Source organism: Tyto alba, unplaced genomic scaffold, assembly GCF_018691265.1.
Source record: "Tyto alba isolate M040663 unplaced genomic scaffold, T.alba_DEE_v4.0 Super-Scaffold_27, whole genome shotgun sequence".
In the NCBI taxonomy this organism is placed as follows: Eukaryota; Metazoa; Chordata; class Aves; order Strigiformes; family Tytonidae; genus Tyto; species Tyto alba.
Genome location: NW_024881301.1, coordinates 3,387,447 through 3,414,131, shown reverse-complemented (window position 1 = coordinate 3,414,131; position 26,685 = coordinate 3,387,447). Strand labels below are relative to the sequence as shown.

General features: G+C 38.4%; 1 protein-coding gene across 3 annotated transcripts in view; it reads left to right on the top strand.

Moving 5' to 3' along the window:
- ASXL3 (ASXL transcriptional regulator 3) overlaps window positions 1–25,277 on the top strand; it is a 135,474-nt gene extending 110,197 nt beyond the window's left edge. For all 3 annotated transcript variants that reach the window (XM_042798091.1, XM_042798090.1, XM_042798092.1), the window contains 4 exons: window positions 7,725–7,821; window positions 8,312–8,417; window positions 13,497–15,450; window positions 18,148–25,277. In XM_042798091.1, coding sequence (XP_042654025.1) covers window positions 7,725–7,821; window positions 8,312–8,417; window positions 13,497–15,450; window positions 18,148–21,849 — 5,859 coding nt within the window. In that variant the 3' untranslated portion in view covers window positions 21,850–25,277. The remainder of the gene's footprint in view (window positions 1–7,724; window positions 7,822–8,311; window positions 8,418–13,496; window positions 15,451–18,147) is intronic.
- The last annotated feature ends 1,408 nt before the right edge of the window (window positions 25,278–26,685 follow it).

Sequence of the window (26,685 nt, the reverse complement as noted above, 5' to 3'; positions counted from 1 at the left end):
ACTTATTTTTATGCTTCTTCCACTTCACAAGCCTTGAAAATGTCTCAGGCCTAAGGTCAGTGTTTTCTATTAAGATAGTTGATAGCAATAAGTGGCTATTGCTTACATCTGTATTTGAGTGGCTAAAGTAATCTGAATAGGTAGCCTATTTTAAAAAGTAGAGACTTTAAAAGAGAAGGCAGTTTACTCCTGTTACAACATGGACCACCTAGCTTGGTGTTAAGCACTGTGAGATCTGTTTTTTGCTGACAAAAACACTGTGGCACGAAGGAACAATTACTGCATCAGGATTCATGATCACGGAAGTGGTGGAAATTTATGGGATCAACAAACACGAATTTGGGCTACCCAATATAATGGATGTGTAAGAAAAGCACAAAAATTAGTCACCAAAGTGTGTGTTCCAAAGTACTCACCCAGTTCACAGTAGTCTGCATTCAGAGGATGTCCAACTGATAGAAGCTCATGCATGTTGAGACATGCATTGTTGTTGTTGCAACCTTTTCTGAAGCTTACTACCACCTTTTACTAGATTTGATAGCAATTTTTAATCCTTTGGGGATTTTGTGGAGCAAGAGAGCATCTGGTATGCTACAAACATATCTGTTGAAGTTCTCTTTGGATTTAGCTTGTGAGGGGCTGTTTCATGCTGACTGGATTAGGTAGCAAATGTAGAGGCCTTAATTAGGAGTCTGATCTTCTTTATGCTTCTTTTTCTGTTAGTGGAAACGGAGCTCTTCTAGAGTGATGATGCAGAACACCTAATTGAAGTGTTTATTTCTGTGTACTTGGTCTCAAACAGTTCTGTTTCATAGAGAGAGTTCCCCTTAGTATTAGATATTTTGTGGGGGGAATACAGATACTGGTGTTCCCTGTCACCTCTCAACTTTTGCTCTATGATCATCAAGAGTAAAATGATCCAGGCCCATCATGTTTTCTAGCCAGCTCTCCAGTACGTTTGCCTTTAGAAAGTCAGTCACTAAGGCTGCCGCATCTTCAGATTCTACATTAGGTCTGTACATTCATCGCAAGTCAGTTTGATGCTGTGTCCAGTACTGGAGAACCACATTTGTTCCATGTTACAAAACGGCAGTGGTGTGTCTTCACATACATAAATAAAATGTAATTTTTCCTTTGTGTGATACAAATGCTGCTAAATTTTCCATTTTTAATATTTTGGAGTCTTGAATGCAAAAGTGTCAAAATATTTTTCTCATGCCTTCCATCTTTTGCAAATAATTCCTTTTACATTCCTTTGGGAAAGTCTATGCATTCCAGGACTGTTCTTCCCCCAAGATAAAACATAAAAGCATGAAAGAGGGTTAGTAGGAGTTTGTAGAAAGTGTTTAATTACTTGAGTGGTACTGAACACTTAATTTGGATGAATCTTCACTTCTCTCATTGATTTTTTTGTTTTTGTAGTGAGGCATTATGGTCAAATAGCATGACACTCACACAAGCTTTCGTGTAAGAAATAAGTTGTACTACACAGGAACTATATGTCATTAGTAGTTTTATAAATATGTTAGGAGAATTTTGAATCATTTGAAAGCAAGATGGAAATAATAGATATGCTAATTCCTTGTCTTCAGACATTCTAGCCAAGATCAGATAACCTACCAGTACATACCTATGCAGTACTTGCTGTATCCCTGCTAAACCACCAGTGTGTATCTTAAGGCTGAGGTACAAAAAATAATCCCTGCCTTAATGTCAGAAGAGAATTTTCAGTGGAACTTGGAGGAAAATAATTGAAATAGTTGTTCATAGAAAGTCCCTTTTGATAAGATTGTTTAACATTTCCTTTGTAATGCAAACAGATGTCAGGGTTTAGTAGATATGTTTTGAGGTTGCGTGGTTTTTTGTTTGCTTTTGATAAAAAGAGGAACTTTTAAAAGGCACTATGAATTCTGCACAGAAGTATTAATTAGAAAACATACTTGTAGCATTGTGCTTAATCAGAAAAATGGAAATTTAAAGCTCAACAGAATAAAACATAATCTTTCCAATAAATGTTTGTTGTTCCAGCTCATTAACACACTGTCTCTGTTGGACAGCATTTTTAAAATGCCATAAAAATTAATAGTGTATTTAAGAACTGCTTTATTGGCATGTTTCTTCAAATTCTAATTTAGACCTAGTGGTTAATTGTGCTGTCTTTATCAACAGAGCATAGAGAAGTAAATACACCCTTTGGCTTCAAAATTTTCAATTTCTGCTTTAACTTTTTGACTTAGGTGAAAATGCATTCTCTGGGTGAGATAAGAAGATTTCAGTAGAAGTTGTTACTAATACTGTATGAGGAAGACCTCTCAGTCCTTCCAAGTTTAACAGAACAGAAAAAATGTCCTGTCACAGGACGAGGGCATTGAGAAAAGGACTAAAACATCTTTGTTAGTGATGTTGTTTTGACTCTTTCAAAACAACTAGATGTAAAATTGCTCGGTTTCTGTCTGTTCTAACTCATTCAAACTTCCTTTTCCCTCTATAGAAATCTTTAAATGAATCAAAAATAGCTAAACAGTTGTCCTTTTTGTTAGCTTAGTTTGGGTTGTTTTCCACATTTGGTAATGGAACTGCTTTCTGCTTAGTACTTTTTTCTTCTTAAAACATTTTGAAAATTTCTGTCTCATTCACTCTAGCTCTTTGGACATTATGAGTTTCTTTAGTTTTTTTGTCCTCATCCTTTTCTCTTTGAGCTTTAATTGACTGAATAAATTCTTCCTGTTCCATTCCTAACACAGGTTATCTTTGATCTCAAATTTCTGAGCAAGTTTGGTGGAGTCACTGGGGCTGGTCAACTCTTTATTTCCTGCATGTTTTTCATTGGTATATCTTACCCTAAATTACGTGTACCAAGTCTAGATAATGATGACTACTTTCATGCATCTCTCCATAGTGCTTTATCTTGAAATGATTCTTTATATCATGTTAAAATAGATCACTGGAAGCTTCTCCTCTAACTATTGTGTTTCCACCTTCTGTGTCATTATATGCTCTTCTGTCTAGATTTCAATTGTTCCAGCTTCTTAAATCTTCCGTGAGTTGTGTGGTCCCATGAATACAGGCCTCAGGAAAGGTCTGTTATCTGTCAGTTTATCAAAGGCAATGACCATCATGAAGTCAGCAGTGACTTCTTCCTGAGTTTGTTCTTCTTTTCTTAACGTAAGCATCTTTAACATCAGATTTTTGACTTTGTGAATATAGTTGCCTAATACTTGTGAGCTGTTACAGTTAATATCTAAAGTGGTCAGTGCAGTTGTCATGGTTTGAGCCTGGTTGGCAGCCAAACACCACACAGCTGCTCACTCCTCCCTTCTCCCCAGCAATGAGAAGGAACAAATGAGCCAGGCTTGGGATTCGAGATAGGACTGGGAGGGGCAAATCACCCTTTATGGGCACGAGCAAAAGGCAAACTCGTTAGGGGAAGAAAAAGAGAACATACATTTATTACAGACACTAACAACAACACATAACAGAGTAGGACAGTGAGAAGCATTGCTATATCTTGAGAACACCTTCCCCCCACCCCTCCCTTCTTCCCAGGCTCAGCTCTGCTCCCGATATCTCGACCACCTCCCCCCAGCGGTGCAGGGGCAGGGAATGGGGGGTGCAGTCAGTGCTGCCGCTTCTTCCATCTTTGGTGGGGGGAGCTTCTGGAACTTGCTCCCCCTGATCCATCGTGGTCCCTCTCTCACAGGAGACAGTCCTCCACAAACCCTCTCTGACGTGAGTCCCTCCCACAGGCCGCAGCGTTCCCCACACTGCTCCGTTGTGGGTCACCAACTTTCTCCGACTGGATTCCCTCCCACAGCTGCAGCCCTTCCTGAGCTGCTCCGGCGTGGGACACCCCCACATGCTGCAATCCTCTCAGTGCTGAACTACAACAGCGGGGGCTGCCTTTTTGCACAAGACCCCAGCCTTCTTTGGGCACAGCACCTTGCTCAGCCAGGTGGAATGAACCACAGGCCATAAATCAGTGTCTGCTCCACTATAGATCTCCATGGGTGGCAGGGGGGGCCGCCCTGCTGTCTCCCCACAGGATACAGGGGGGTCTCTGCCTCAGCACACCTCCCCCCTCCTTTCTTCCTCCATTCCTCCACTGACCTTGGTGTTCATGCAGCTGCAGCAACTCCTCCTCACAAGTCCCACTGCTCCTCACCACGTCCCTTCTTAAATACATTATCGCAGAGGCGCAGCTGACGGGCTCAGTTTTGGTGCAGAGGTGGAGCTGACTTGGAGCTGGGGGAGCTTCGAGAAGCTTCTCATACGGGGCTGCCCCTATAGCCCCCTTCCCTGCTACCAAAAACAACCCCACTACTCACTCAAACCTAGGATAACAATGTGCATCCATTTTACAATGCAGTCCACAAATGATCTCGTTTCATTTCTAGTTGACCTATTGTTGTGATTTGAGCCTACTCAGCAGCTAAATACAGCGCGGTCACTCACCCAGCCTCCCCCTACGTGGGAATGGGGAGGGAATCGGAGGGGCAAAGGGAGACTCGTGGGTTGAGATAAAAACAGTTTAATAACAGTGACAGAATAATACGCTGACACCAGTATCAACAGGTAACGCACCATACAGCTGCTCACCAACCAACACCCACCTGCTCCCAGCTGGCAATCCTCAACACAAAGGCCCCACAGCCACACTCCCAGAAGTAGCAGCCTCTCCTGGCCCACTCCTGCCTTTATATAGTGAGCACAATGTCACATGACATGGACTATCGGCCAATCGGGGCCCAGCCCTCCAGCTGTGCTCCCCCCGCCCCCGCACACAGGTGAGGGCACTGGGACCTGGGGAGCCCCTGGGGTCTCAGGGTGCTGCAGCTCCTCCCGCTGCCAAACCAACAGGAGCTCTAGTCCAGCCCTAACCAGGACACCTATACTAATTTTTCTTCTTAGGTACCCACTGAAATCTTCTTAATCTCCCTTTCTGCAATTCTTCTTATGTTTTTTGGTTTGGTTTGGTTTGGTTTGGATTTTTTAGTTTTGTTTTTTTTTTTTTTTCACAACACCTGCCCACCCACTATTTTTTTATTCCGCAAGTACTTACATTTTTGCATTTTGTTCTGATCCACAAGAGCTAATGAACTTTACCTATGACCTTGCTAACATTTGCTTTCTGTTCTGAAGTTCCAGCCTGTGCTTTTCTCTTAGGTTAACTGGTTATCATTTGAATTTGATTGAGCCTCCTTATAGCATTTAGCTTGAGGTTTACATTTTCTTTTTGACACCTTAGAAGAAATTGTGCACCCAAAATCTTGGAACTTTTTTTCCAAGTATATTAGCCAATAAAATAAAAGATTCAGTAACTCTTCCTACAAAGCTTGCTTTTCTCATGTCCTTACACCAGGGTTAGAATGAAGCTGATACTGTTCTTCTTGTATTCACATGGTAATATAGCTTGGCAGTCTTCATAATGATCTTGATTTATGCAGTCTAGTGAAATAGCTCAATCACACTTGGCTACAATTTCATGCTGAAAAGTGGCATTCTCTTTCTGCCTATTGCAGTCCATTCCAACTTTGCATGAGATCTAATTGTATGACCTTAGGATAAGTTGGATCATCTTGCTCATTTAACAGAAAATTATTGTCCACAAATTATTACTTTCCTATGAGATTTGTTGATCTGTCTAGTGATATTGGCTACACTGTTTGCCATCAGCTAAGCAATGGCATTTCAGGAGGATCATGCCTTTCAGAGGCAGGCTGCAGTTAAATGAGGTTAAATATAATAATAACAATTTCATGTCTGTATTACTCTTTCCTGCAAAACATTGTCAGGCTTATGGAGAAAATCTTGACTTTAGTGAAGTTTGGAGTAGAACCTACATTGACATGAGTGGATGTTACTATTTCATCTCCTTTTATGTTGAAACTGAAGGTAGCTTCAGCACCTTTCTTTGAGGAACAAAGAATTATTTAATAACTTGTAATTCTTTTCTTTGTAACTTCTCATCTTACATTTTTAGGAAATTGTGTGTTGTTTTTCACCATATACCGATTTGTTTGTTCAGCTGCAAGAGGCACCGGTATCTAAAAATATTGCTTTAATATATTACTTCTGGAATTTAAGTATTTTTGGAAAAGTTCATTTGTGCATAAAAAAATAAAATGTGTCATACCAGTTAGATTTTTTAGTTGAGATGTTCTTTATGTCCTTTTCCTTGTCTCACTGATTTTATTTTCTTATTGCTTCTGCTGCATGTTTCACTGTTTCTTTCCAGTTTTTATCTAGTTTCAGCATTAGTCATAGCCTATCTGTAATTAATATGCATGTGTTCCACAACCCACATCATGAGAAGGGTAGAAGCATTATATATCCACCCTACTTAAATGTAAATCTTACGACTTGTTGGCAAAACAATGCCGTATAGCAGGAAATCACAGGCAGCAGTACTGTAGGTTTGTATCCCGCTGAGGGACCCTGGTACCATGCACATACTGTTTTCTTGCTGTAATCAAATGCCTTTAGTGTTGCCTGTTTTTCAGAGTCCATGCTTATCACTCTGTTTTTACTACTTCACATCTCTCTGGTTTACTCCTATGAGATTATTGTGGGACAAGATGTCAGCTAGGCAATGAGTAAATTAGCAAAGACTGTTTGGAACGTAGGACCAGTATTATCAGTGAAATAGAGCTCAACAAGGGAGATACAGCAAAATATAATTTAATTTTTCTGACACATCTGCTTCTTTCTGGCTCCAGTTTGAAACAAACACTGAGAATTAGGGGATATTACATAGCTAAAACATATGTTAATATGCTGGAAAATGTGCTGGTTTTTACTGCTAGATCACAAATGGTGTTGTCAAACATTTATCTCTTAGTTACCTTAAAGGAAGTAAAATAGTGAGAGTGTGTGTTCTAGCAGCATTACCTCTTCTGCTGTTTCCTCTCTTTATTTGCTAGTTTGCTTTTATTGTCTATTTATTATGCTAGAGGTGGTACCCACTGCTAATTTGTTTTATATAATTACTTTTTTCACTTATTATAATTCCTTCAATAGTCAGACATATCCTTACAAAATAAGCTTTGTTTTATAGTAAATTGCTTTTAAAAGTTATTGTAGAAAATACTGTGATTATGACTTTTAATGATCTTTTATCATTGAATATTTGACAGCTGTAGAAAGTAAAAATAATTCTAATGTTCTTCCACAGTTCTCACTGTTGACACCTATGAAATTATGTGTATAGCTGGTGTTAGTTTTAGTACTGAGTTTACACCAGTTAGTTTGTTAAGGTTACCTGTCATCCACTTTTCTGCCAGTACAGCATATTAGCTAACATGAGTGTTAGGTTTATTTAGAAACAGCAACGTTGCTGTCTTCATTACATTTAATTAATTTGTTTTGTACCATATTCCAGGCAGATGCGCAAGTACAATAATGATCTTGATTTTTGATTGTGTACAATAGCTCTAGACATAGGCATAGGATAGAGGGCTGTGATTAAAACACATCAATCAGTTGTAAACTGAGTTATCATCAGTAATAGGGATGACTGAAAAGAATACACTAATGCTGGATTAGCCCACTTGCACTTACAGTAACAATTATAATGGAAATGCTGGTTTAGTAGTAATAGGTAATTTTCTTTGTTATTCCCACTCCCTATCCCTTCCCATTTCCCTTAATTGGAACTCTGTTTTTATGTAATCTTAGCTGACACTATTTCTGACACTATCTTCTGCTACCATCGGCTTATTTTCTAGATGGGAAGTGATGGAGTTTTGCGCCTCAGTAGTTCTGCTCTAAATAATGAATTCTTCGCATATGCAGCACAAGGGTGGAAACAGCGATTGGCAGAAGGTAAATCTCTACTGTTCTCAGAACTACCAAAGGTTAATTGTTTTTATGAAGAATGTCTCTGTTTCTACAATTGAGAAATACTTTTAGAATAGAAAGTGTAATACACCAGTAATTCAGCAAAAGAAAAATTGCTGATTCAGTGTTGAATTTAGTGTACATTTTTACAGCTTGCTGTGGCGGCTTATTTTGACAGTTTAAAAAAAAAAAAAAAAAAAACAAACAAAACAAGCATTCTCATCACTGCCAGCCTTGGAAACATAAATGCATGCAACTAAATCCCACCAATATACTTTTGAAATACTGATGTTATATGATAAATTAAAACTTTCTATTTCACACTCACTTTTGTTTTTCATTGTTCTCATTTGGAATTGTTGGACGACTGCAACAGAAATCACTGTATGTCATCTTTGTATCTGTAGTTTATAATTACCCATATTAAGCTAATCCTTGACAACTTTTATTTAATATGTTAGTATTTGTTTTTTAGGAGAATTTACACCAGAAATGCAGTTGCGCATCAGACAAGAGATTGAAAAGGAAAAGAAAACAGAACCTTGGAAAGAAAAATTCTTTGAAAGGTTTTATGGTGAAAAGTAAGTATTGAAGCAAATAAAAGCATTTTTTAATTTTCTTTTGGGAGGAAATGAAAATATAATTCTCTGCATCACATGGCACGGTCATATGCTGTAAAACTTAATAAAGCAGTTATCAAAGTCAGTCATTCCCCAGTATAAGAAGTTGTGGGTAGAATTATAGTGGTGTGTCTGCACTTGCATTACAATTGCATTTTTAAAGGTTCATAAATCATCCGTAAAAAGTCATTCCAAGGAGAGCTTAAGACAAGGCCCAAGCATGTGAGTATTTTGTAATTATCTTTTAAAAAATCACATTAGGGCAATTCTGCCATCCTGCAAAATATAAAAACAGCTTCTACAGACTAGAAGACCAGTAGAGATATTTCTGTAGTATGTTTTTATTTATTTTATTCTTTATAAACTAGTTGCAAAGTTTCTAAAATCAAATAACATTTTTTATTGTTTGAGTGAAATGGCCCTTTGCTGGAGTAGAATATATGACATAAAAGAAATGTTGGCTAGAGACAAATTAAAGTGACAGTGACTAGTCTAGTTTTAGAAGCAAGATGCAAAGAATAACTAAATATCCTTAAATGACTAAAATTAATTAGATAATATCACTCCAGGTACACAATTGTGTGAGTCAGCACAATTTCATTGATGATGATACAGAGATAGCATTCTGCAGCAGCTGAAGATTCTGTTCTTATATTCAGGGGGGATTTGTAATACAAATTTAAGGAAACTCACATCTTTTTAAAAATCAAGAATGTTCCTTTCAGAAATTGCTTTGGAAAGTTAATCCACCAATACTTAGAATTACATCTCTGTTTGTAAAAATATTAAATATTGAATATATTATTAACTAATTATTTAAAAGTTACAAAATTTAAAATTATTATTTTCAGCTATGTTTTAATGAAATTTATGCATAAGACTTAGTAGCCAGAAATGTTCCATGGAAACCATCATCACATGAGATGTCTTTGTTTTGTTGTTAGATGTTTCTTACTTAGGAAATCCAGGGTACAGGGAACTCTTCATAAAAGTAATTAACTTAAAGATTAAGGCATTCACTAAAGTGTTTCTGCATTAACAATGCCACTTCTCACAGTCCACTGCCTTGAACCACTGGAAATGTAGTGAAAACAAGGCAGCAAACGGACAGATCCATTTTAGTATTCTATTTTGCATATCCTTGCAAGGTGTTTTCTCCCAGTGTGAATACTATTTCTACACCACTTTATCTTTACATATAATGGTAGTTCTAAGGTTTTAATATGGCAAACTTTCTTATTTTCAAGTGCTTAATTTCTTACTTAACAGCTTGAGACCTCAATGTAGTCCAGGTGTTGATCTTTTTAGTATCAAAAAATATTAATTAGGTTTTTTGATAAGAAACATAATGGCTTTTCATCATGCATGTCAAGAGAAGAGTCAGTTACCAACCTTTCATGAAGGTCAGGCCTTCCACAAGAAGAAGAAGTTTGGTACCAGCAAAGCATGAGCATCTCACTCTAGCTGAAGCCTATTCCTCAGGCACAAATGACTGTCACATGCACAGAGAATGATACTCATAATTTTACGGAGCCAGCAGTCCTGCCGTGCTAGCTGAATGCTGGACACTATAATGGTTGGCAGATAATTACTCGGTCTGCAGTGATACATGTCATTTGGGTTGATAGGTTTCTGACATCAACATTGTTATGCAAAATGTCATATTGCACATAATTTCCATTTTGACTACAGCATTAAATCTTGCCCCCCCTGCCCTTTCACCAGCTTGCATTGTTTCACTTGCATTCTTCTTTCTGGCTGTTATGTAGGTAAATTCCACTTCTTTGCTGCTTGGCCAGATTTAAATACTTTTTCTCATTATTTATTGACTTGAATGGTGTAAGTTCTTTCACCTTTTTTTTCACTTTGGTTTTTAAACTTGTTTTGAGTATGATTGGTCTTTGTCTCTTTTCAGCTATGTTGATTTGACTGAAGTAGCAGATTTTGAAAGCTTCCTGAGCTATTTCTCACATGCACTGTCTGCAAAATGGATCTCTCTCGCGGTCTAACTTGCTCACTTTACAGTCACTGGGGTATTTTTGCTCTGACTTCAGCTAATTTGATTTTTTAATATTCCATAAGTAAATTAAAGTTTCACCTTATACTTAGAGAAGGAACATGAATAGATGCAGAATCTTTGTAAAAATTTTCACACACTCCCCAGTTCATGGCATTCAAAGGCATTAGAGTGCTTCTTCAGCGTTGGCTCTGCTCATTATTATAGTTTACTTCCATCCATTTATGTCCTCTTTCTGCTTCCTCATGGTTGTTCATTTTTCCTCTCTGACTTTCTTTAAAAAAAAAAACTTCATTCTGCAGTCATTTATCTGGGATCAGCTGATGCATGTTGCCAGAAATCCACATTCTTCTGCCTTGTTGTCCCAGGATTGCAAATGTTATACTCTATTGTCTTAATATATTATTTGTTTTTCCACTTTTGAGAGAGTTACATGTCAGGATAGAACTGCCAGCTCACTAAATCAAAGCTTTTATTTTGGGTAGACCTCCTCTAAGTTTTATTGCTGATTTAATTCTTCATTATTTTTTTTGTTTGTTTCTCCAGTACTACTTATCACAGCAATAGAATATCAGGATCCATATATCCTTGAGTAACTGTTTGGGATTTTTTTTATTTGGCAACTGACTGCCCTTACTTTATCAGTTAAATCTTGTCCTTAGCACTTTCAGTGATGGCTGTTTACTGCTGTGCTCATATTTTTGTGCAGTTCTGCAAACTTTGGGTATCTTTTTCTCTAAGGAATAAGACAGATCAGCTGTTTATCTTGCAATCTGAGATTGTCTTAAACATGCTGATCTTGAGCCTTCTTCTTTTAAAAGCCTTTTTCTTCACTGCAGTTTCTTATTCAAGACAGTAATATTTCCAATACTGCAAAAAAAGCAATTAAGATTCAGTACATGTTCTGCTGGCCTTAATTCTGCATTATCTTGTTTTTCTTACACGTCATCCTCTTCAATATGTTACTAGAATGTGTGTATTTGTGTAGTGTCCATGTGACAGTTGCATTCACCTTCATCGCAGCCTTCATCCCTGTGCTGGTTTTCATTCCATAAAGGTAACTATCAGGCAATATCTTTTTGTGATATAAGTCAGCTGGAGAAAGTAGACCACTGATTCAGTTTTCAGTAATGCAGTAGATTTCTTTCCCTTCCTCATTTTCCTCGGATAATTTTTGCTAGTTTACACAAGGAATTTTAGAGGAAGGAAGTTACTCACCTAAACCTAGGTAAATGAAACTTTACTCACCTAAACTTATAACCTAAACTTAGTCTATATAAGGAACCTGTAGTCTATATAGAAGAAAAACACATCTTCTGAAATGCATTCAATGTGGGAGATGTAAATTTGCTGTTCTGAATTGTTCTCTAGAGGATCTTGCCTCAGCATATTGATGGCATAGGGAAACTTTGTGCATATTAAGTGGCTAGTAGTAGGCAGTATTAATAATTATCCCGAGAGTGCTTTTTGAAGTACCAATTCCAGGCTGGTTTTGTTTTGTTTTGTTTTGTTTTTTCATTTACAGCTATCACTGTAATGCTTCTGATCAGTGTTTTTAAAATGCACAACCACAGATTTGGGGTTTTTACATGTTTATTCTGCACTTCCATATACATGGGCCATTGTAATCTCTGTATCGTCTGGCTGCAAATTGACAAATTATCTTGTTTCCATAGTTTCTGTGTATCTTTTATGCTCACAAATTTCCATATCATTCTTTGTTTTCTGGTTAAAATGAGAACAGAGATCAAACTTCTGTTAATTAGATTAGAAAATCCTTAAGACCTTTTAAGGCCTCCAATCAAGCTTTTGTGTATTTTGTACTATTATAGAATTGCTGAGGCATGAAGTCTGCTTGGAAAATTTTACTAAAGATGCTGAACACCTGTACTCCGACTGTCCTTAGAAGGAAATGAGGATGTCAGAGTGCATACATCTCTTTTAAATAACCATTTTTTTCAGTCCTTGGCTTTTGTTTTGTTTTGTTGTGTTGTTGTTTTTTTGTTTTTTTTTTTTTTTTCTTAATTCTGTTGAAGCAATAAAACTTTTTTTAAACTAATATTTTCAGGACCAAAGATAAGAAAAATCTTCAGAAGAGAAGTATATGTAGAAATGGCTCCTTTGCACTTGATCCCTGTGAATGAATGCATAGATTATAAATATGTGTCTTTTTAGCTCCCTAAGAATGTTAAACTTCTTTTTAATTATAGTGAAATCGAATGAATAGTATGTACATAGATCTGTTTATTTAGAAACAGTTTTTATCTTAAATGAAGTATTTATTTTGCTGAAAGAATGGAGCAAAGCCACACAAGCTGTCAACAGAGATCTTCATAATTGACTCCGAGTTGTAAAATGAGGCTGAATTGGAATTATTTTGATTTTCATAATTTTAAATGACTGTCAAATTACAAAACAAATGCATGCTTTACCATCTTAGTTTTAGGTGCAGCTTTTTCTTTAAAGTGCAGTGTTTAAGCCATATTGCTGGCTGTGTTGACCCTAAATGCAGGAGGAAAAAAGGGATTTCCTTTAGAACTGTTACTGATGGAAGATATAGTTGTAGAGTTGTGCATTTCCTCTGCAAGGCATGCTGCATTAATCTTGCACTGTTGTACTGGTATTTAAAAAAAAAAAATAAAAAATAAAAAACAAAACAAACCAGAAATTTAAACAGAATATGAGTTTTGGTGAATCTGTGTAGCTTGCTTTTTTGTTTCATCGAAGTGCCAAGTAGTTAAATAATGAATAGTAGATTACTTTTTTAAAAAATATTTTGTATTTTTTAACACTGGTAAGAAAATCTGAGTAGCTATGTTTATATAAATTAATATAAATAAGTATAATATAATTAATATAAATAAGTTAATATAAATTAGTTAACCACCACTTAATCAAAACAGTATTTTAAACTGGAAAATATGTTCTTATTGTAAATGAAAGATGTAGGCAAGAAAGAAGATCCTTTTTCCTTATCATGTTTGTGATGAAAAGACCTTTTTAATTTGTGTGTTTTTATTTAGATTGGGGATGTCAAGAGGGGAATCAATGAAACTCACTGCAGTGCAGAACAACGATGAAGAGGAAAGCAATTCTTTGTGCGGGTCTTCTGGCACACCTGGGCCTTCTAAGCAAGCAACCTTTGAGGATCAAGAGGAGAAAGGCACTAAAATTCCACCTTTACCAGAGAGAGATTATTGTCCATCTCTTTGTAGTATGGAACAGGTTCCTGTCAAGGATCTAACAGCAGAGTCGGAGGATATATTGATACCCGAGGAATCAATCATTCAGGAGGAGATTGCTGAAGAGGTTGAGACAAGTATTTGTGAATGCCAAGAGGAGAACCATAAAACAGAAAATGAGTTTTCTGAGGAGTCAGTAAGTCCAGCTGGCACAACTGAAGAAGCAGAGGGAGTACAGCTTGCAGACAGCACTGAGTCCTGTGTCATGATGAATGATGTAACTGATACTGTATCTCACATTGAAATTAAAGTGGAGTTGAAGTCAGAATGCCCTCAGGAAGAGATGTCAGTTGTGATAGATCAGCTGGAAGATTGCGTATCACCAGCACGATCAGCTTCATCCACAAACTCTGTCAGTGATACAGCAGAGAAGGATTCTGAGTCTGCAAAAGAGCTAATTGCACCAGAAATGCAAAATGCTGCTCTGGAAGGCTCCTTGTTCACTGGTGGAGGCATTGCAGTGGATATGGAGCTTCAAAGTGACCCTGAGGAACAGTTGTCTGAGAATGCTTGTATTTCTGAAACTTCCTTTTCCTCTGGAAGTCCAGAAGGACCGTGTGTTTGTGTTGCCTCTCCTGGAGGAGACACTCAGTCAACTTCAGAGGAACCCTGTACTCCAGCATCTCTTGAAACAGCTTGCTCATCTGAAGTGTCCAGTACTGAAAACATTGAAGGTGATATTCAGCAAAAGGCCACTGACGAAAACTTGAACACACCTTTAATGTCAGAAATCTCTCCAATGTCCACCTCACCTGTAACCTCAGAAGCATCTCTGATGTCAAATTTACCTTTAACATCAGAGGCATCACCAGCTTCTAATTTACCTTTAACATCAGAAACATCTCCAATGTCTGATTTGCCTCTAACATCAGAAACATCTTCAGTATCTTCTGTTCTTCTAACTTCTGAAACATCTGTGGCAAATAGTTTGCCTCTTCCATCAGAGACATCTCCAGTTTCTAATTCCCCAAGCAATGAAAGACTTATTCTGCAACAAAAGAAATCACCATGTTTGTTGGATGACTCCCTTCCCACTTTGAAAGAGGAAAGCTCTGCCATTCCTAAGGTGATTCAAGAAGAAAATCTTGTTGTTCAGCCAAAGCAACTTCAGAGTGCCCCTGAAAATATGAAAGTTGGTCCACTAGCAATTATACCTGATACTTCAGTATTAGAAGAGCCCCAGAGCAAAAACCTCAGTCATCAGCCATGTAAGTCACATTCTGATATTGAGAAATCCTACATTGCATCCATCCCAGAACACTCTCCTCCAGAGGTGATCAAAATTAAAAACCACAGTGTTCAGCAAAGAGGTGACAAAAAAGGTACACTCTTGCCATCAGAGGTAGCTGTCTTATCAGAAGGATCAGTTGGCAAAAATATTGAATTGCTCCCATCAAAGCCACATGATAAACTATATACCTCATCTCTAGAGAAAGCTGCATTCTCTGAAGTGTGCAGAAGTAAATCTCACAAGCTAACAGGCAGCACCCAAAGCCGTCTAGAGAGTTCACATTCTTCCAAGTCATTAGAACCCACAAAGTCACCTGAAGTGAGGAGTGAAAGTAGAGACACAGAGATCCCAAAGAGGAAAACAGCAGAACAGCACAGTTTTGGAATCTGCAAAGAGAAGAGAGCTAGAATAGATGATGATCAGCCTAACCGTAGTGCTTCATCAACGAGTCCATCTGATAAAGACCAGCCGCCCAGAGAAGAACCCCGAGTTCCACCCCTTAAGGTAAAGTAATTAATGAACAGGCTGACTCGGAAACTAAAGGTTTATTATCTCCCTCCTACTGACTGCATGCAGACACAGTGCATGGTGTATTTTTTGTGAAGGTTTGAGGGGTGTTAGTACTGATGGTTTCACTTTACTATTACATTCCCACTATGCAAAATTACGTCTGATACAAATATACCTATAGTTGATCTGTCAGGGTCTTCGATACAAAATTGCTTTTGTGTGAGGAAAAGTTTTCCAGGATCTCTGGCTTAATCTTATTCAAGGGCTTCCCCATCATTTACACAGTGCTACTTGTTTTTCTAATTGCCCAACTGTATTATCCACTTGTTCTCCTGCTGATGACTTCTCTGGCAAGCATGAATAATAAATGTTACCATAACCAATACTAAGAAAAAACAACCAGTGCCTTAATCCAGCAAGAGAACCTAGAGTCAGGATAGTTGGAGATCCCTCTGCAAGCCCTGGGCTTGGAGTAGGCTGAAGTATAGGATTTCCCTGTATAATTAATTGGAAACAGAGACCTGGCTATCAGGGGGAAGTGTCTAATTGATGTATGTATGGATATCTTTGTTAACAGCAAAGCAAAGGTAAAAAAGATACACCAACTAAGCAAACACTTTTATGTGTATCGTTCTGTTATGTAAGAAAGTAAATTCCAGTTGAAAGCTTTCTTTTTTTTCCTAACAGAGGATCAATAGATTTAGTTATATATAGACTCAGTATTTTGACCCTTTTAATTTTGTACATGATGACATCAGCCAAGTTTTAGATTCAATTTGCTGAACCTAAGCCATTGACTTTGCAATACTAGTTCCTGATTATTCAGAAGTGCCCTTTTCTGCATTTATTTTTAACTGCTGCAATCACTGAACATTGTTAATGTGGCCAGGAGGGCAAATAGGCTAACTGTTTTAATCACTAGTGCAGCAGCATATTTCAACTAATTTATTTTTATTAGCACTGATGCAATTGGAAGTTAGCCCATTCTGAGTTTAGTGATATTCTTTCATATTTGGAAGCTCTCTATCTAGCTTAATAAATTCTAATCACTCTCTAAGCACAAAGGAAAATAGATCACTAGGGAATAAAAAAAGGTCATGACTATAATAATAAACATAATCAAGCACTCAGAGCTTTAGCAGTTCTGGTTATGCAAAGTAGAAACTGAAAGAAGTTGCTACTGAAACAGAAAGCAAAATGTTTTGCAGTAATTGTGAGTTTGTGATATTCTTTATAATACCTTCATGTAAATGTTAAAGCCTTGCAATTTTAGTCATGAGTGTTTATTTATAAGCCATAAATTTAACTCCTAGGAAAAGTGAAGTATTCCAGCCCTCCAGACCAATATGGAGTTGTATGGTTATATAAATGGCTATATTACAATACCGTCTTAATATTGATTTCTACTGATCTCTAATGGAAAATCAGATACTGTCAGTCTTGCACTATCTTAAGAATTCAATCTCCCTGAAGCCTCCAGCCAGTGAATGAGAATACTGAAAAATTGGCAAACATTTCAAAGAATAATTTGGGACAATCAATTCTAGTATGTTTTTTTTCTGTAACAAATATTTGGGTTTTGGATCATCTCACCAACAAACCCCTGTCCTTTGTAATTAGAAGAGGAAAGAGAACCCCAGTTCTTCTAAATCATTCTGCTGTATGGCGCTCAATTCCTGTCATACCTTCCGACTACTTTTTCTACAAATGCTACCTAGTTTTCTTCTCATCTCCTTTCAGAAGAGAAGTCAGAGCATTAACCACTAAGTCCTATTACTGTGGTCAGCCAGTAAGTGTATGTCCCTTTTAAGAAATGGCTTTTTGCTAACCTTTGGGTATTCTAAGACAGTTTGAGTTACAGAGTGGTCCCAGGACTCTTAATCGCTAATCCTGAAAACAGATGTGCCTAATTAGAAAAATACTAATAATCTCAGTGATTTTCCAGGTTATTATTTTGCTAAAATTTTAGGTATCTAAAACTTTAATATTTGCATTTTTAATATCTGTAGGTTTGAGGATTTAACTTTTGAAATGCAGTAGTGTAGGAGATATCCCAGGGATGTATTAAAGCGCGTCTCTTAAAATTGCAAGTGAGGAAGGGAAAGGCGTATCCTTCGGTGATTCACTTCTTTTATACCACTACTCTGAAGTGCTCTGTGGTGTAACATGAAAAACAGACTCAGTGGAGACTTTGCTACATTCTAACTAAAAGCAAGATTTGTTGTCTGGTATATAAGCAAAAGACAGGCTGTTCCTAGTGTCTTAGTCACTGGAGACCAAGGAACAAAAGCATTACATGATCGTTATTTTTTCACACGTTTGCAGCAAGTGCTTAGTCGTAGGCTCTTTTCCAGTATCACTGCACTAGGCTTGTTGATCTTCTCAGTTAGATACATTGCATATAAAACAGTTCTGACAAATTGTATCAGATAAGCATCATGTTGTCATCCAGTTCAATCTTTCTTCCTGTCAGAAGGATCAGCGTGAGTAGGCTAATGCAGGTGTCAAGTATTCATGTCTGAGGATGATAAAATACTGAAGTGTAAATATAATTCATTTTTAGCATTTTTCTGTCCAGATGCACTGAACAGTGATTCCCCTTGTTACCTTCCTCTGACCCTTTAAGAGACAGTTGGTGATTTTAGTGACTTGATGATCTCATTATAGTTATTGGTTTTTTTCTTCCTTTAGATTCAGCTTTCAAAAATTGGACCACCTTTTATCATCAAGAGCCAACCTGTTTCTAAACCAGAACCTCGAGTTTCCCCGAGTACATCGGTCAGCAGCGGGAGAAACACTGGGGCCAGAACTCTTGCAGATATCAAAGCCAGAGCTCAGCAAGCAAGAGCCCAAAGAGAAGCTGCAGCTGCAGCAGCCGTGGCAGCAGCTGCGAGCATAGTCTCCGGAGCAATGGGGACCCCATGCGAAGGTGGGAAGACAAGAACACTGGCACACATCAAGGAGCAAACAAAGGCCAAGCTATTTGCAAAGCATCAGGCCAGAGCTCATTTACTCCAGACTAATAAAGAATCAAAGTCACAGTTCAGCTCAAAGGAAAGTACCTCATCTCTGGAGATACCAACTTCTACTGACACAAAGATTGAAGGTTCTACCGGTGTCATTATAGTTAATCCTAACTGCAGGTCCCCTAGCAACAAGTCTGCTCATCACCGTGAGACTACCACTTTATTGCAGCAGTCACTTAACACAGCTACATTACCAGAAACTGCTACTGAGATATCTGTGCACAGTTCTGATGAAAATATACCTATGCCACAATTGTGTGAGAAAATTATTTCATCTACCTCTACTGAAAGTAACAGTGTGCCAGTGCTTTATAATAAAAGTTCAGTCTCTGTGTCTGTTTGCAGCACTGCTATGTCTGGAGCAATTAAAGAACTTTCTTTTGCAAGTTCTGTTGATAAATCCTCTGTTTTAATGTCTGTTGACAGTACAAACACAGCAGTTTCAGCTTGTAATATAAATATGCTGAAAACCATCCAAGGGGCTGATACTCCATGCATAACCGCTGGACCAAAATGTATTGATAACAGTAATGTACCAATCTCCATAGACAATACAGTCTTATCAAATGCCATCGATGACAAAAGGTTGCCGATACCAAGTAGCAATGCGAATAACGCAGTCTCCAGTCACTATGCCACTGTGCCAGCTTCATCTATTGCAAATAGTTTGCCAAATCATCTCTCTGGTAGTTCTGTACTGATTCCCCCAGTGGGGACTACCAACAGATTTTCTTCTGATAAGATAGCCATAACTGGGTGTAACGAGCAAAGCACTGTTTCCATTCACACTACTGTTAGGTCAGCTTTAAGTTGCAGTGAGGCCCTTGCAGTAGCAGATTCTGTTGCAAGGCCGCCCATTTCAGTGTTTACTGGTAACATGGTGACAATAAGCTCTTACGATAATGCTACTAAATTAAATGCTGATCTCTTAGAAAAAAACTCTGGAGCACGAAACCGAATGGATCTCTCTGGTAAATCTCAGCCAGTGAGCTTTACACAAACTGCCATGAATAGGTCTATACCTTGCAAAGTCATTGTTGACCACACTACAAATCTGAATTCCAGTCTGTCACTTTCTTCTTCTATTGAAAATGCAGAGAACAGCATTGACCTGCAGAGCAGACCTGTAAGGACAGAAGCTGCCTTACAAAGTATAGCCTGTCCTCAGGTGTCTGTCATAAGCAGGCCTGAAGTGGTCTCTAATGAAAGCCTTGAGCACAGTTCCAGCTTTATCACCATTACAGCAAAGCAAGACAGCAAGAACTTGCAGGCAGGTTGTTCAAGTCTTCGAGAAGTGCCTCTTGCTCCTCAAGATAAGTTAATTGAGGTAGTTACTCCCAGCCAAGGTTTTGCTGAGCAATTAAGAGGTCCTTCAGCATTTAAAAGTGAAGCAGATACTGTCTGTGCCAATCAGTATAACACTAACAATAGAATTTGCTGGCATGATGAAGAGGCAATGAGTACAGACCAGCCAGTGGTCAGCCATCTTAACTCCGGTAAGCATAAGGAATATGCAGAGCAAAACTGCTTAAAAAATGTCAAAACTGAACCTTCCGGTTACACGCAAATGTCAGAACTGCAATCCAGGAGTCTTTTGACGAGCATTGCTGTCCCTGTTAAATCGGAAACTAATGAGTCTGACAAGTGCTTCAGGATGGACACCGAGGATTTTACAGGACCTGAAATGCCTGCCCAGACTGCAGAAATAACCACGAGTGCGCAGCCACCACAGACCTCCAAGACATCCATTGCGGACTCCATGGAAGACTCCCTGACCCTGACAACAGAAACCCTAAAGAGAGTTACCAGTGCCGGGGGCTCAAGCTGTCGCTTGTCGTCAGTGGAGGCCAACAATCCTTTAGTGACACAGTTACTGCAGGGCAATCTGCCCTTAGAGAAAGTGCTGCCACAGCCCAGATCAGGAGCCAAACTAGAAATTAACAGGCTTCCCCTGCCTTTGCAAACTACCTCAGTATGTAAAACAGCAGTGTCCGAGAGAAATATTGTTGAACATCCTTCCAACTCTCCTAATCCAGATGGTAAAGGATTTACAGCAGGCAGCATAGCCCCGCTACAAATCAGAAAGCGTGAAAACCATCCGAAAAAGAGGATGGCCAGGACTGTAGGGGAACATGCTCAAATTAAATGTGAGCCTGGGAAGGTGTCAATGGACACAGATGTTAAAGTGGCTCCTTGTGTAATTAGTTCCAGCATGAATCAGCTAGGGCATGGTCAGCCATTTAAGCAGGAGTGGCTGAACAAACATGCCATTCAGAGCCGAATCGCTCACAGCCCAGAGATCAAGCAGCAGAAGAGGCCGTTGCCTTCATGCAGTTTCCAGCAGAGCTTATTTCACATTGATAAAAATGGCAGCTTTCATGCAGAAGCCAGTACCTCACATAGACAGCATTTTTACCAAATGTCCATGGCTGCAAGAGGCCCCATTCCAACGGCAGCTTTGTTGCAAACTACTTCAAAAGGCCCACCTGGCTGCAACGCATTTGCTTTTAGCAGACACCTGGAACAGAAGGGCTTGGGAGACGTGAATATTTCTACAGCAGCTCACCAGCTGAGGCTAGGAAGTGTGTTTTCCCCTAATATTCAAATTAAGGAAAGCGATGACATTGCCAGTGCCTCTCAAACTCTGCAGAGTAAAACATTAGTGCATCCCCCTCCTCCCCTGCCTCCTCCTCCCCCGCCACCTCCTCCCCCTCCTCACCCCAATGCAGAAGTCCCCTCTGATCAAAAACAACCGACAGTTACTATGGAAACCACTAAAAGACTTAGTTGGCCTCAGCCAGCAAGCATCTGTAGCAATATAAAATCGGAACCTATTTCTTTTGAGGAAGGTTTAAGCAGCAGCTGCGAACTGGGCATGAAACAAGCTTCCTATGATCAGAACGAAGTGAAAGAACAGTTAAAAGCTTTTGCATTAAAAAATGCAGATTTCTCTTCCTATTTACTTTCTGAGCCACAGAAGCCTTTTACCCAACTTGCTGCTCAGAAAATACAGACGCAGCACCCGCAGCAGCAGCAGCAGCAGCAGCAGCAGCAGCAGCAGCAGCAGCTCTGTGGAAATTATCCAACGATACACTTCGGTAGCACAAGCTTCAAAAGGGCGGCATCTGCAATTGAGAAATCGATTGGGATTTTAGGAAGTGGCTCAAACACTGCCACAGGCCTGTCTAACCAGAACGCTCAGATCCCGGTTCAGAAATTTGCTGACAGTAGCAATGCCGATGAACTGGAACTGAAATGCTCTTGCAGGCTCAAAGCCATGATTGTGTGCAAAGGCTGCGGAGCCTTCTGTCATGATGACTGCATAGGGCCTTCCAAACTGTGTGTAGCTTGTCTGGTCGTGCGGTAGGAACTGAATCAAAGATGCAGTATCCCTTAGCAGCGTGGGAGAGCAGGAGGAAGGAACGGAGAAATTGGAACAGTTTAGGCCACAAATGGTTTGCAATTGGTTGATTGATTTTTTTTTGTTTGTTTGTTTTGTTTTAATTTGTTTTTTTTTCTTCCATGTGGTGCTTTCAGAATTTAGTTAATCCTGACTGAGTGCCATTTTCCAGGAAGAAGAGGAAAGCTGTAAAAGTAGTTTAAAAAAAATATATATATCCTTGTTACTGAAGCATCTACGAGCTCTCTTGCTGTGCTAAAAAAAAAAAAAAAAAAAAAAAAGGCATTAATGCATGTCATTCATAGCTTATATTTATTTGCACAAAGTGCAGCATGTTTTTTCTCCACTTTTTGACAGTTGATACAAGCTGCAGGTTAAAGATCAGTGGAAGATTATCTCTGCAAGAAGTGGAGCAACTATGCAGAATGAATAACACACTGAATAGCAAATGTTTTGAGTGGGGTAGTGGCAGGGTGCGGGGTATTGGCCATCGTAGCTTCTAAGTGAATATGCAGTTTTTCTGCTAGTAGGATTGTTTTCTTCAATTGACTTTCACTATCTAGGGCTAAAATATAGTCACTTCACCTGGCAAAAAAAAAAAAAAAAAAAAAGAGGAATTTAGATTGTTAAAGGAGTTTCCTTACATGCCTGCCAGGGACTATGGAACTAAAATCTGACTCATCATCTCTTCTTGTTGATTCCATGAGAAAGATTTGTGTATGTGATGCGATAGTGGGACCAACACTGGAATCACATTGGCTTCAGTAGAGTGGAGAAAGTAACTTCTCTACTGGGGATTAGAAACCTGTTTTCCTGTTTCCCACACAAGTATTCTTTATTTGTATTTGTCTCTCTAATCTGTCCACTTGGTTTGTCAGTCCCAAATATATACACAGGGTCAGACTTACGTAATAGGTTCTGGATGTTTTAGCCTTCCTGTGGCCTAAAAATGATGTGTTCTTATGATGAATGAATAAGGAAATATTCTAATTACGTATTCATTGAATATTAGATTATCAGTTGGTTTTCCTCTTATGTGAGTTATTCTATTTAAATAACATCTCAGAATTTTGCCATTTAAAGTAATTCTTAGAATTACTTACAACACTGACTTTTTTTTTTTCTTGAAGGAATTCAGACCTCTTACTCAACCTTTTAGAAATTTGGAAGCAAAAAGGCATTTTTAAAAGGGATACTGCATCTTTAAAGTAACTTTCAGTATTTATCCAGTACTGTATTTACATTCAGGACTATAGCTGCATTCCAGATGCGCTAGCCACCATAACAGCAGAGAAGAAAACCAATAATTTTGGGGCCCTATTCACCTAAAAGGAAAATCTTATAAAGGGATAAAGCACATGCAGTTGCTGGGGAGATGAAAATACCTTGGGTTTTTATACTCCCACTTCAAGAACACAAAATGTGGAGTGCAAGTCATCCATCTGCCAATATGTGGTTGGGTCTGCCCAAATGTCAGCATCAGAGAGAAGTGTTATTTTTACCATTACAGTAGAACCTCACTAATCCAGAGACCTTACAGTCTGCTCAAGAAAACTGATTTTCCTTCCGCAGTTTTCAGAGAGCAATGTAGTAAGAATGCGTGAGATGTAATACTGCTTGGATTTTGTGATTCATTTACTGTTGCGTTCTGAAATATTAATGTGAATGATAGAACTACACTTAGGAAATAAAAAGTATACTACATTTTACACTATCCTTTTTTATATGATCTTTGTTTGCATACTTACTCACAAGCTGTAACTGGTCTCCCTAACATGGGTGCATATTGGTGAGGTTCTACTGAATGGAGGAGCCACATTTATTTTCTTGTGGGACCATTTTCACAAACATGCTAAATGCCATTTATTGTCTTAAAAGTGAGGTGGAATATCTACAACATACATTCCTGTCATAGGAAGCTCTATGGTGCACCTTGATGTTCTCTTTTATTGTAATTAGCAACATATCGATATTATTTTTGACACTGAGTGGTACAAAGGCCATTTATAATTACACTAACAAATTTGTTGCTGATACAATAATATATTTTTTCTATACAAAAGTGCTCCTTAGTGTGACATGTGAGTTAAGAAACGACTTCTCAGCACTTTCAGGTCTTCTGGTAGGAAAACAAGCCAGCCAAGCAAAAACCTAAAAGTAACCACATGAAAATTAGCATGCAGTGCTATGCCAGCTGCTGGCAAAACAGTGACTGGAAAATACTCATGAATAAGCATGAGTGTAGTCAGTTAATGCATATCAAATTCATATTTGAGGAGCCTTTGTATCGGAATTGTATTGCATTGTATTTATACTTGGTAGAGGTAGGATACTTCTATTTAAAATGAAGAGAGCAACCAGTCTTAGACTTCTAATAACCTATGTTTATATAAGCCTGCTGGAATCCTTATTTCTAGCTCAGGTTTTCCTGTCCACAGCACATAAGTCAATATTTGTTTGTACGTGCATCTTGAAATACTTCTTGTATTGACGGACATAATACAGAAATAAATTCCGGCCACAAAATACTTTTACTTTGTTCAAAGGATAAGAGTGTGACTAATGTGGTAGGTAACTCATTCATGTCACGTTGTCATTTTTGTACCAGGATTGCAACTTGCACGTGTGAGGTCATGATAAAATATTTAAAATGGCATTAGACTGGATGGTGCTACACAACCGACCAAACTCTTCCATAGTGCAATTCCACTCCTTTGATTCTAGGTCACTGGAGTTGCACCAGGAATAAATTTGACCAATTAGTTAGCAACAGTTGTGAAGTGTTGTTACCGATTATAGTTTTAGGGTATTAAAATACTCAGAAGCAACAGCAGCGGTACAGGAGCCTGGCTGAATACTAGTGTGAGTGAAAACCTGACTTGGATTCTGGTATCACACAAATGCTTGGGAGAGAGCGACCCTTGGTCTTCAGTAAGAACACAATCACACTTAGAGGTTAATTTTGAATTATTAATTTTTTTTGTTTAATTGTCCAGGTTTCAGGCCCAATGATGTCATTGTGTTTTCTAATGACCATGCAGTTTGCACCGTGGGGTGTTAATAGTTTATGCACTGAAAAGTGGTGAAAGAATTGCTTAAGAACACACTGCTCTGTGTTTGCGTGTACGTATGTGTCCCAATGTCCAGCATGTATAATTTACCTTTTTTTTTTTTTTTTTTAAATCTCTAAAATTGTTCCCCCACTCCTACCCCTGGAGCAGCACTTTTGGGTGAGAGGGAGAAACACTCTTCTTTTTCTTTCCTCCCTCTTTATTGTTTTAATTGCATACCTGTGAGATATGCAGATAATGTTAGGGCATTTGCAGTGTGTGTGTTTGTGTGTTTCTGTTCTGAACTAATTTTCCAAGCAGAAACTCCCTTTGAAATAATGTTTTTAAAAAAAAAAAAAAATTAAGAAATGGTGAACTGGATGCTCCCTGTTTGCATTTTATTTATCTGCTGAGGTCTAGTACATGAAATAGCATTTAAAAGACAAAAATAAAGGTTGAGCCATAAAGCAAAAGGTGTATTCTCTGTACTATAGACTTTCTTCTTGAGGGTGGTGCATGTTGTCAGGGTAAGCTACAGAACGTGCAGATGGTTTTTCAGGGCCCTGCAATTCCTTGCACAGTTTTTAAGCTTGTGCATATGGTGCTTTATAATGCAATTTCTGAAGTAAAATTACCTTATGCTGCACCCCCTTCCCCTTATAAACACACGCACAATTTCAGAATCGTTATTGTAGCCTCTGGTTTAGCAGTTTCTCCAAGGTGTGGTGAAGTACCAGGATACACACTCAAGATGAGCTGAGAAGTGTCACCGAAAGGGATCATTTTAGCTGACACACGTGAACGGCCCTGCTCTGAGCACTGAATGACTCCTGCAGACCCCTGGCAGCAGCGCAGCGGTTTGTCCTCTGTGGCTCTGCAGAACACTGAGGGGGGGAAGCAACAAAATATTCAGTGGATTTATCATGGACCTGTGTAGCTAAATGTTTCTGAATCTATGAAATCCTGTTGTCTTCGGTCATCATGCTTTGTCACTGTAAAACCAACGAAAAGAAAAAAAAAGCATTTTTTAGTCTAATTTAAGGAGCTGCTTCTTTTATAGCACATAATATTTCGCTTTGTACTATATTTGATAGTTAAAGAATAATTTAGTTCGTAGAATAACTTTGTTGTATTTGTACTGTTCATGAATGTTACAAGAAAAGTGCTTTACTTTGTTGCCATAATTCTCTTGTACTGCTGTAAAATATTTTTTCTGCTTTACAGAAACTTAACTCGATTCACATTTTCAGTACAGGGTTTTTTGTGTGTATGTATTTTTTTGTCAGTATTCTGAATGTTTACATCTGTTCGACATTAGCCATTCTATGCCTTTATAGGGCAGTATTACTCCTGCAGTATAACAGCAATGTGAAATCCACTCATACCTAACATGCATGAGAAATACAGATTTATTGGGGAGATCCCTAACGCGCATAGATATTTTTTCTATCTGCATTCAGTGAAGTAAATACCCCCCTTCGGTCCTCTACCAAAGAAAATATTATTCCCACAGGACAAGCTCAGAAAGTGGTTCTCTGAATCTTCAGAAGGGGGTGTAGATGGTTTCAGCGGGATTGCTACAGTTTAATGCTGTTATGCTTTGCTTTGTTACCCCACCAGACGTGACTGGGTGAAACAAGCATTTTAGCAATTTTTCTTTCGAGACAGTGTTTTGTTTAGAATTCAGGGATCATGCTTTCTTTAATGGTGCTGTTTGTTTTTTTGGTTTTTTTTTTTTTTTTTTGTTTTTGTT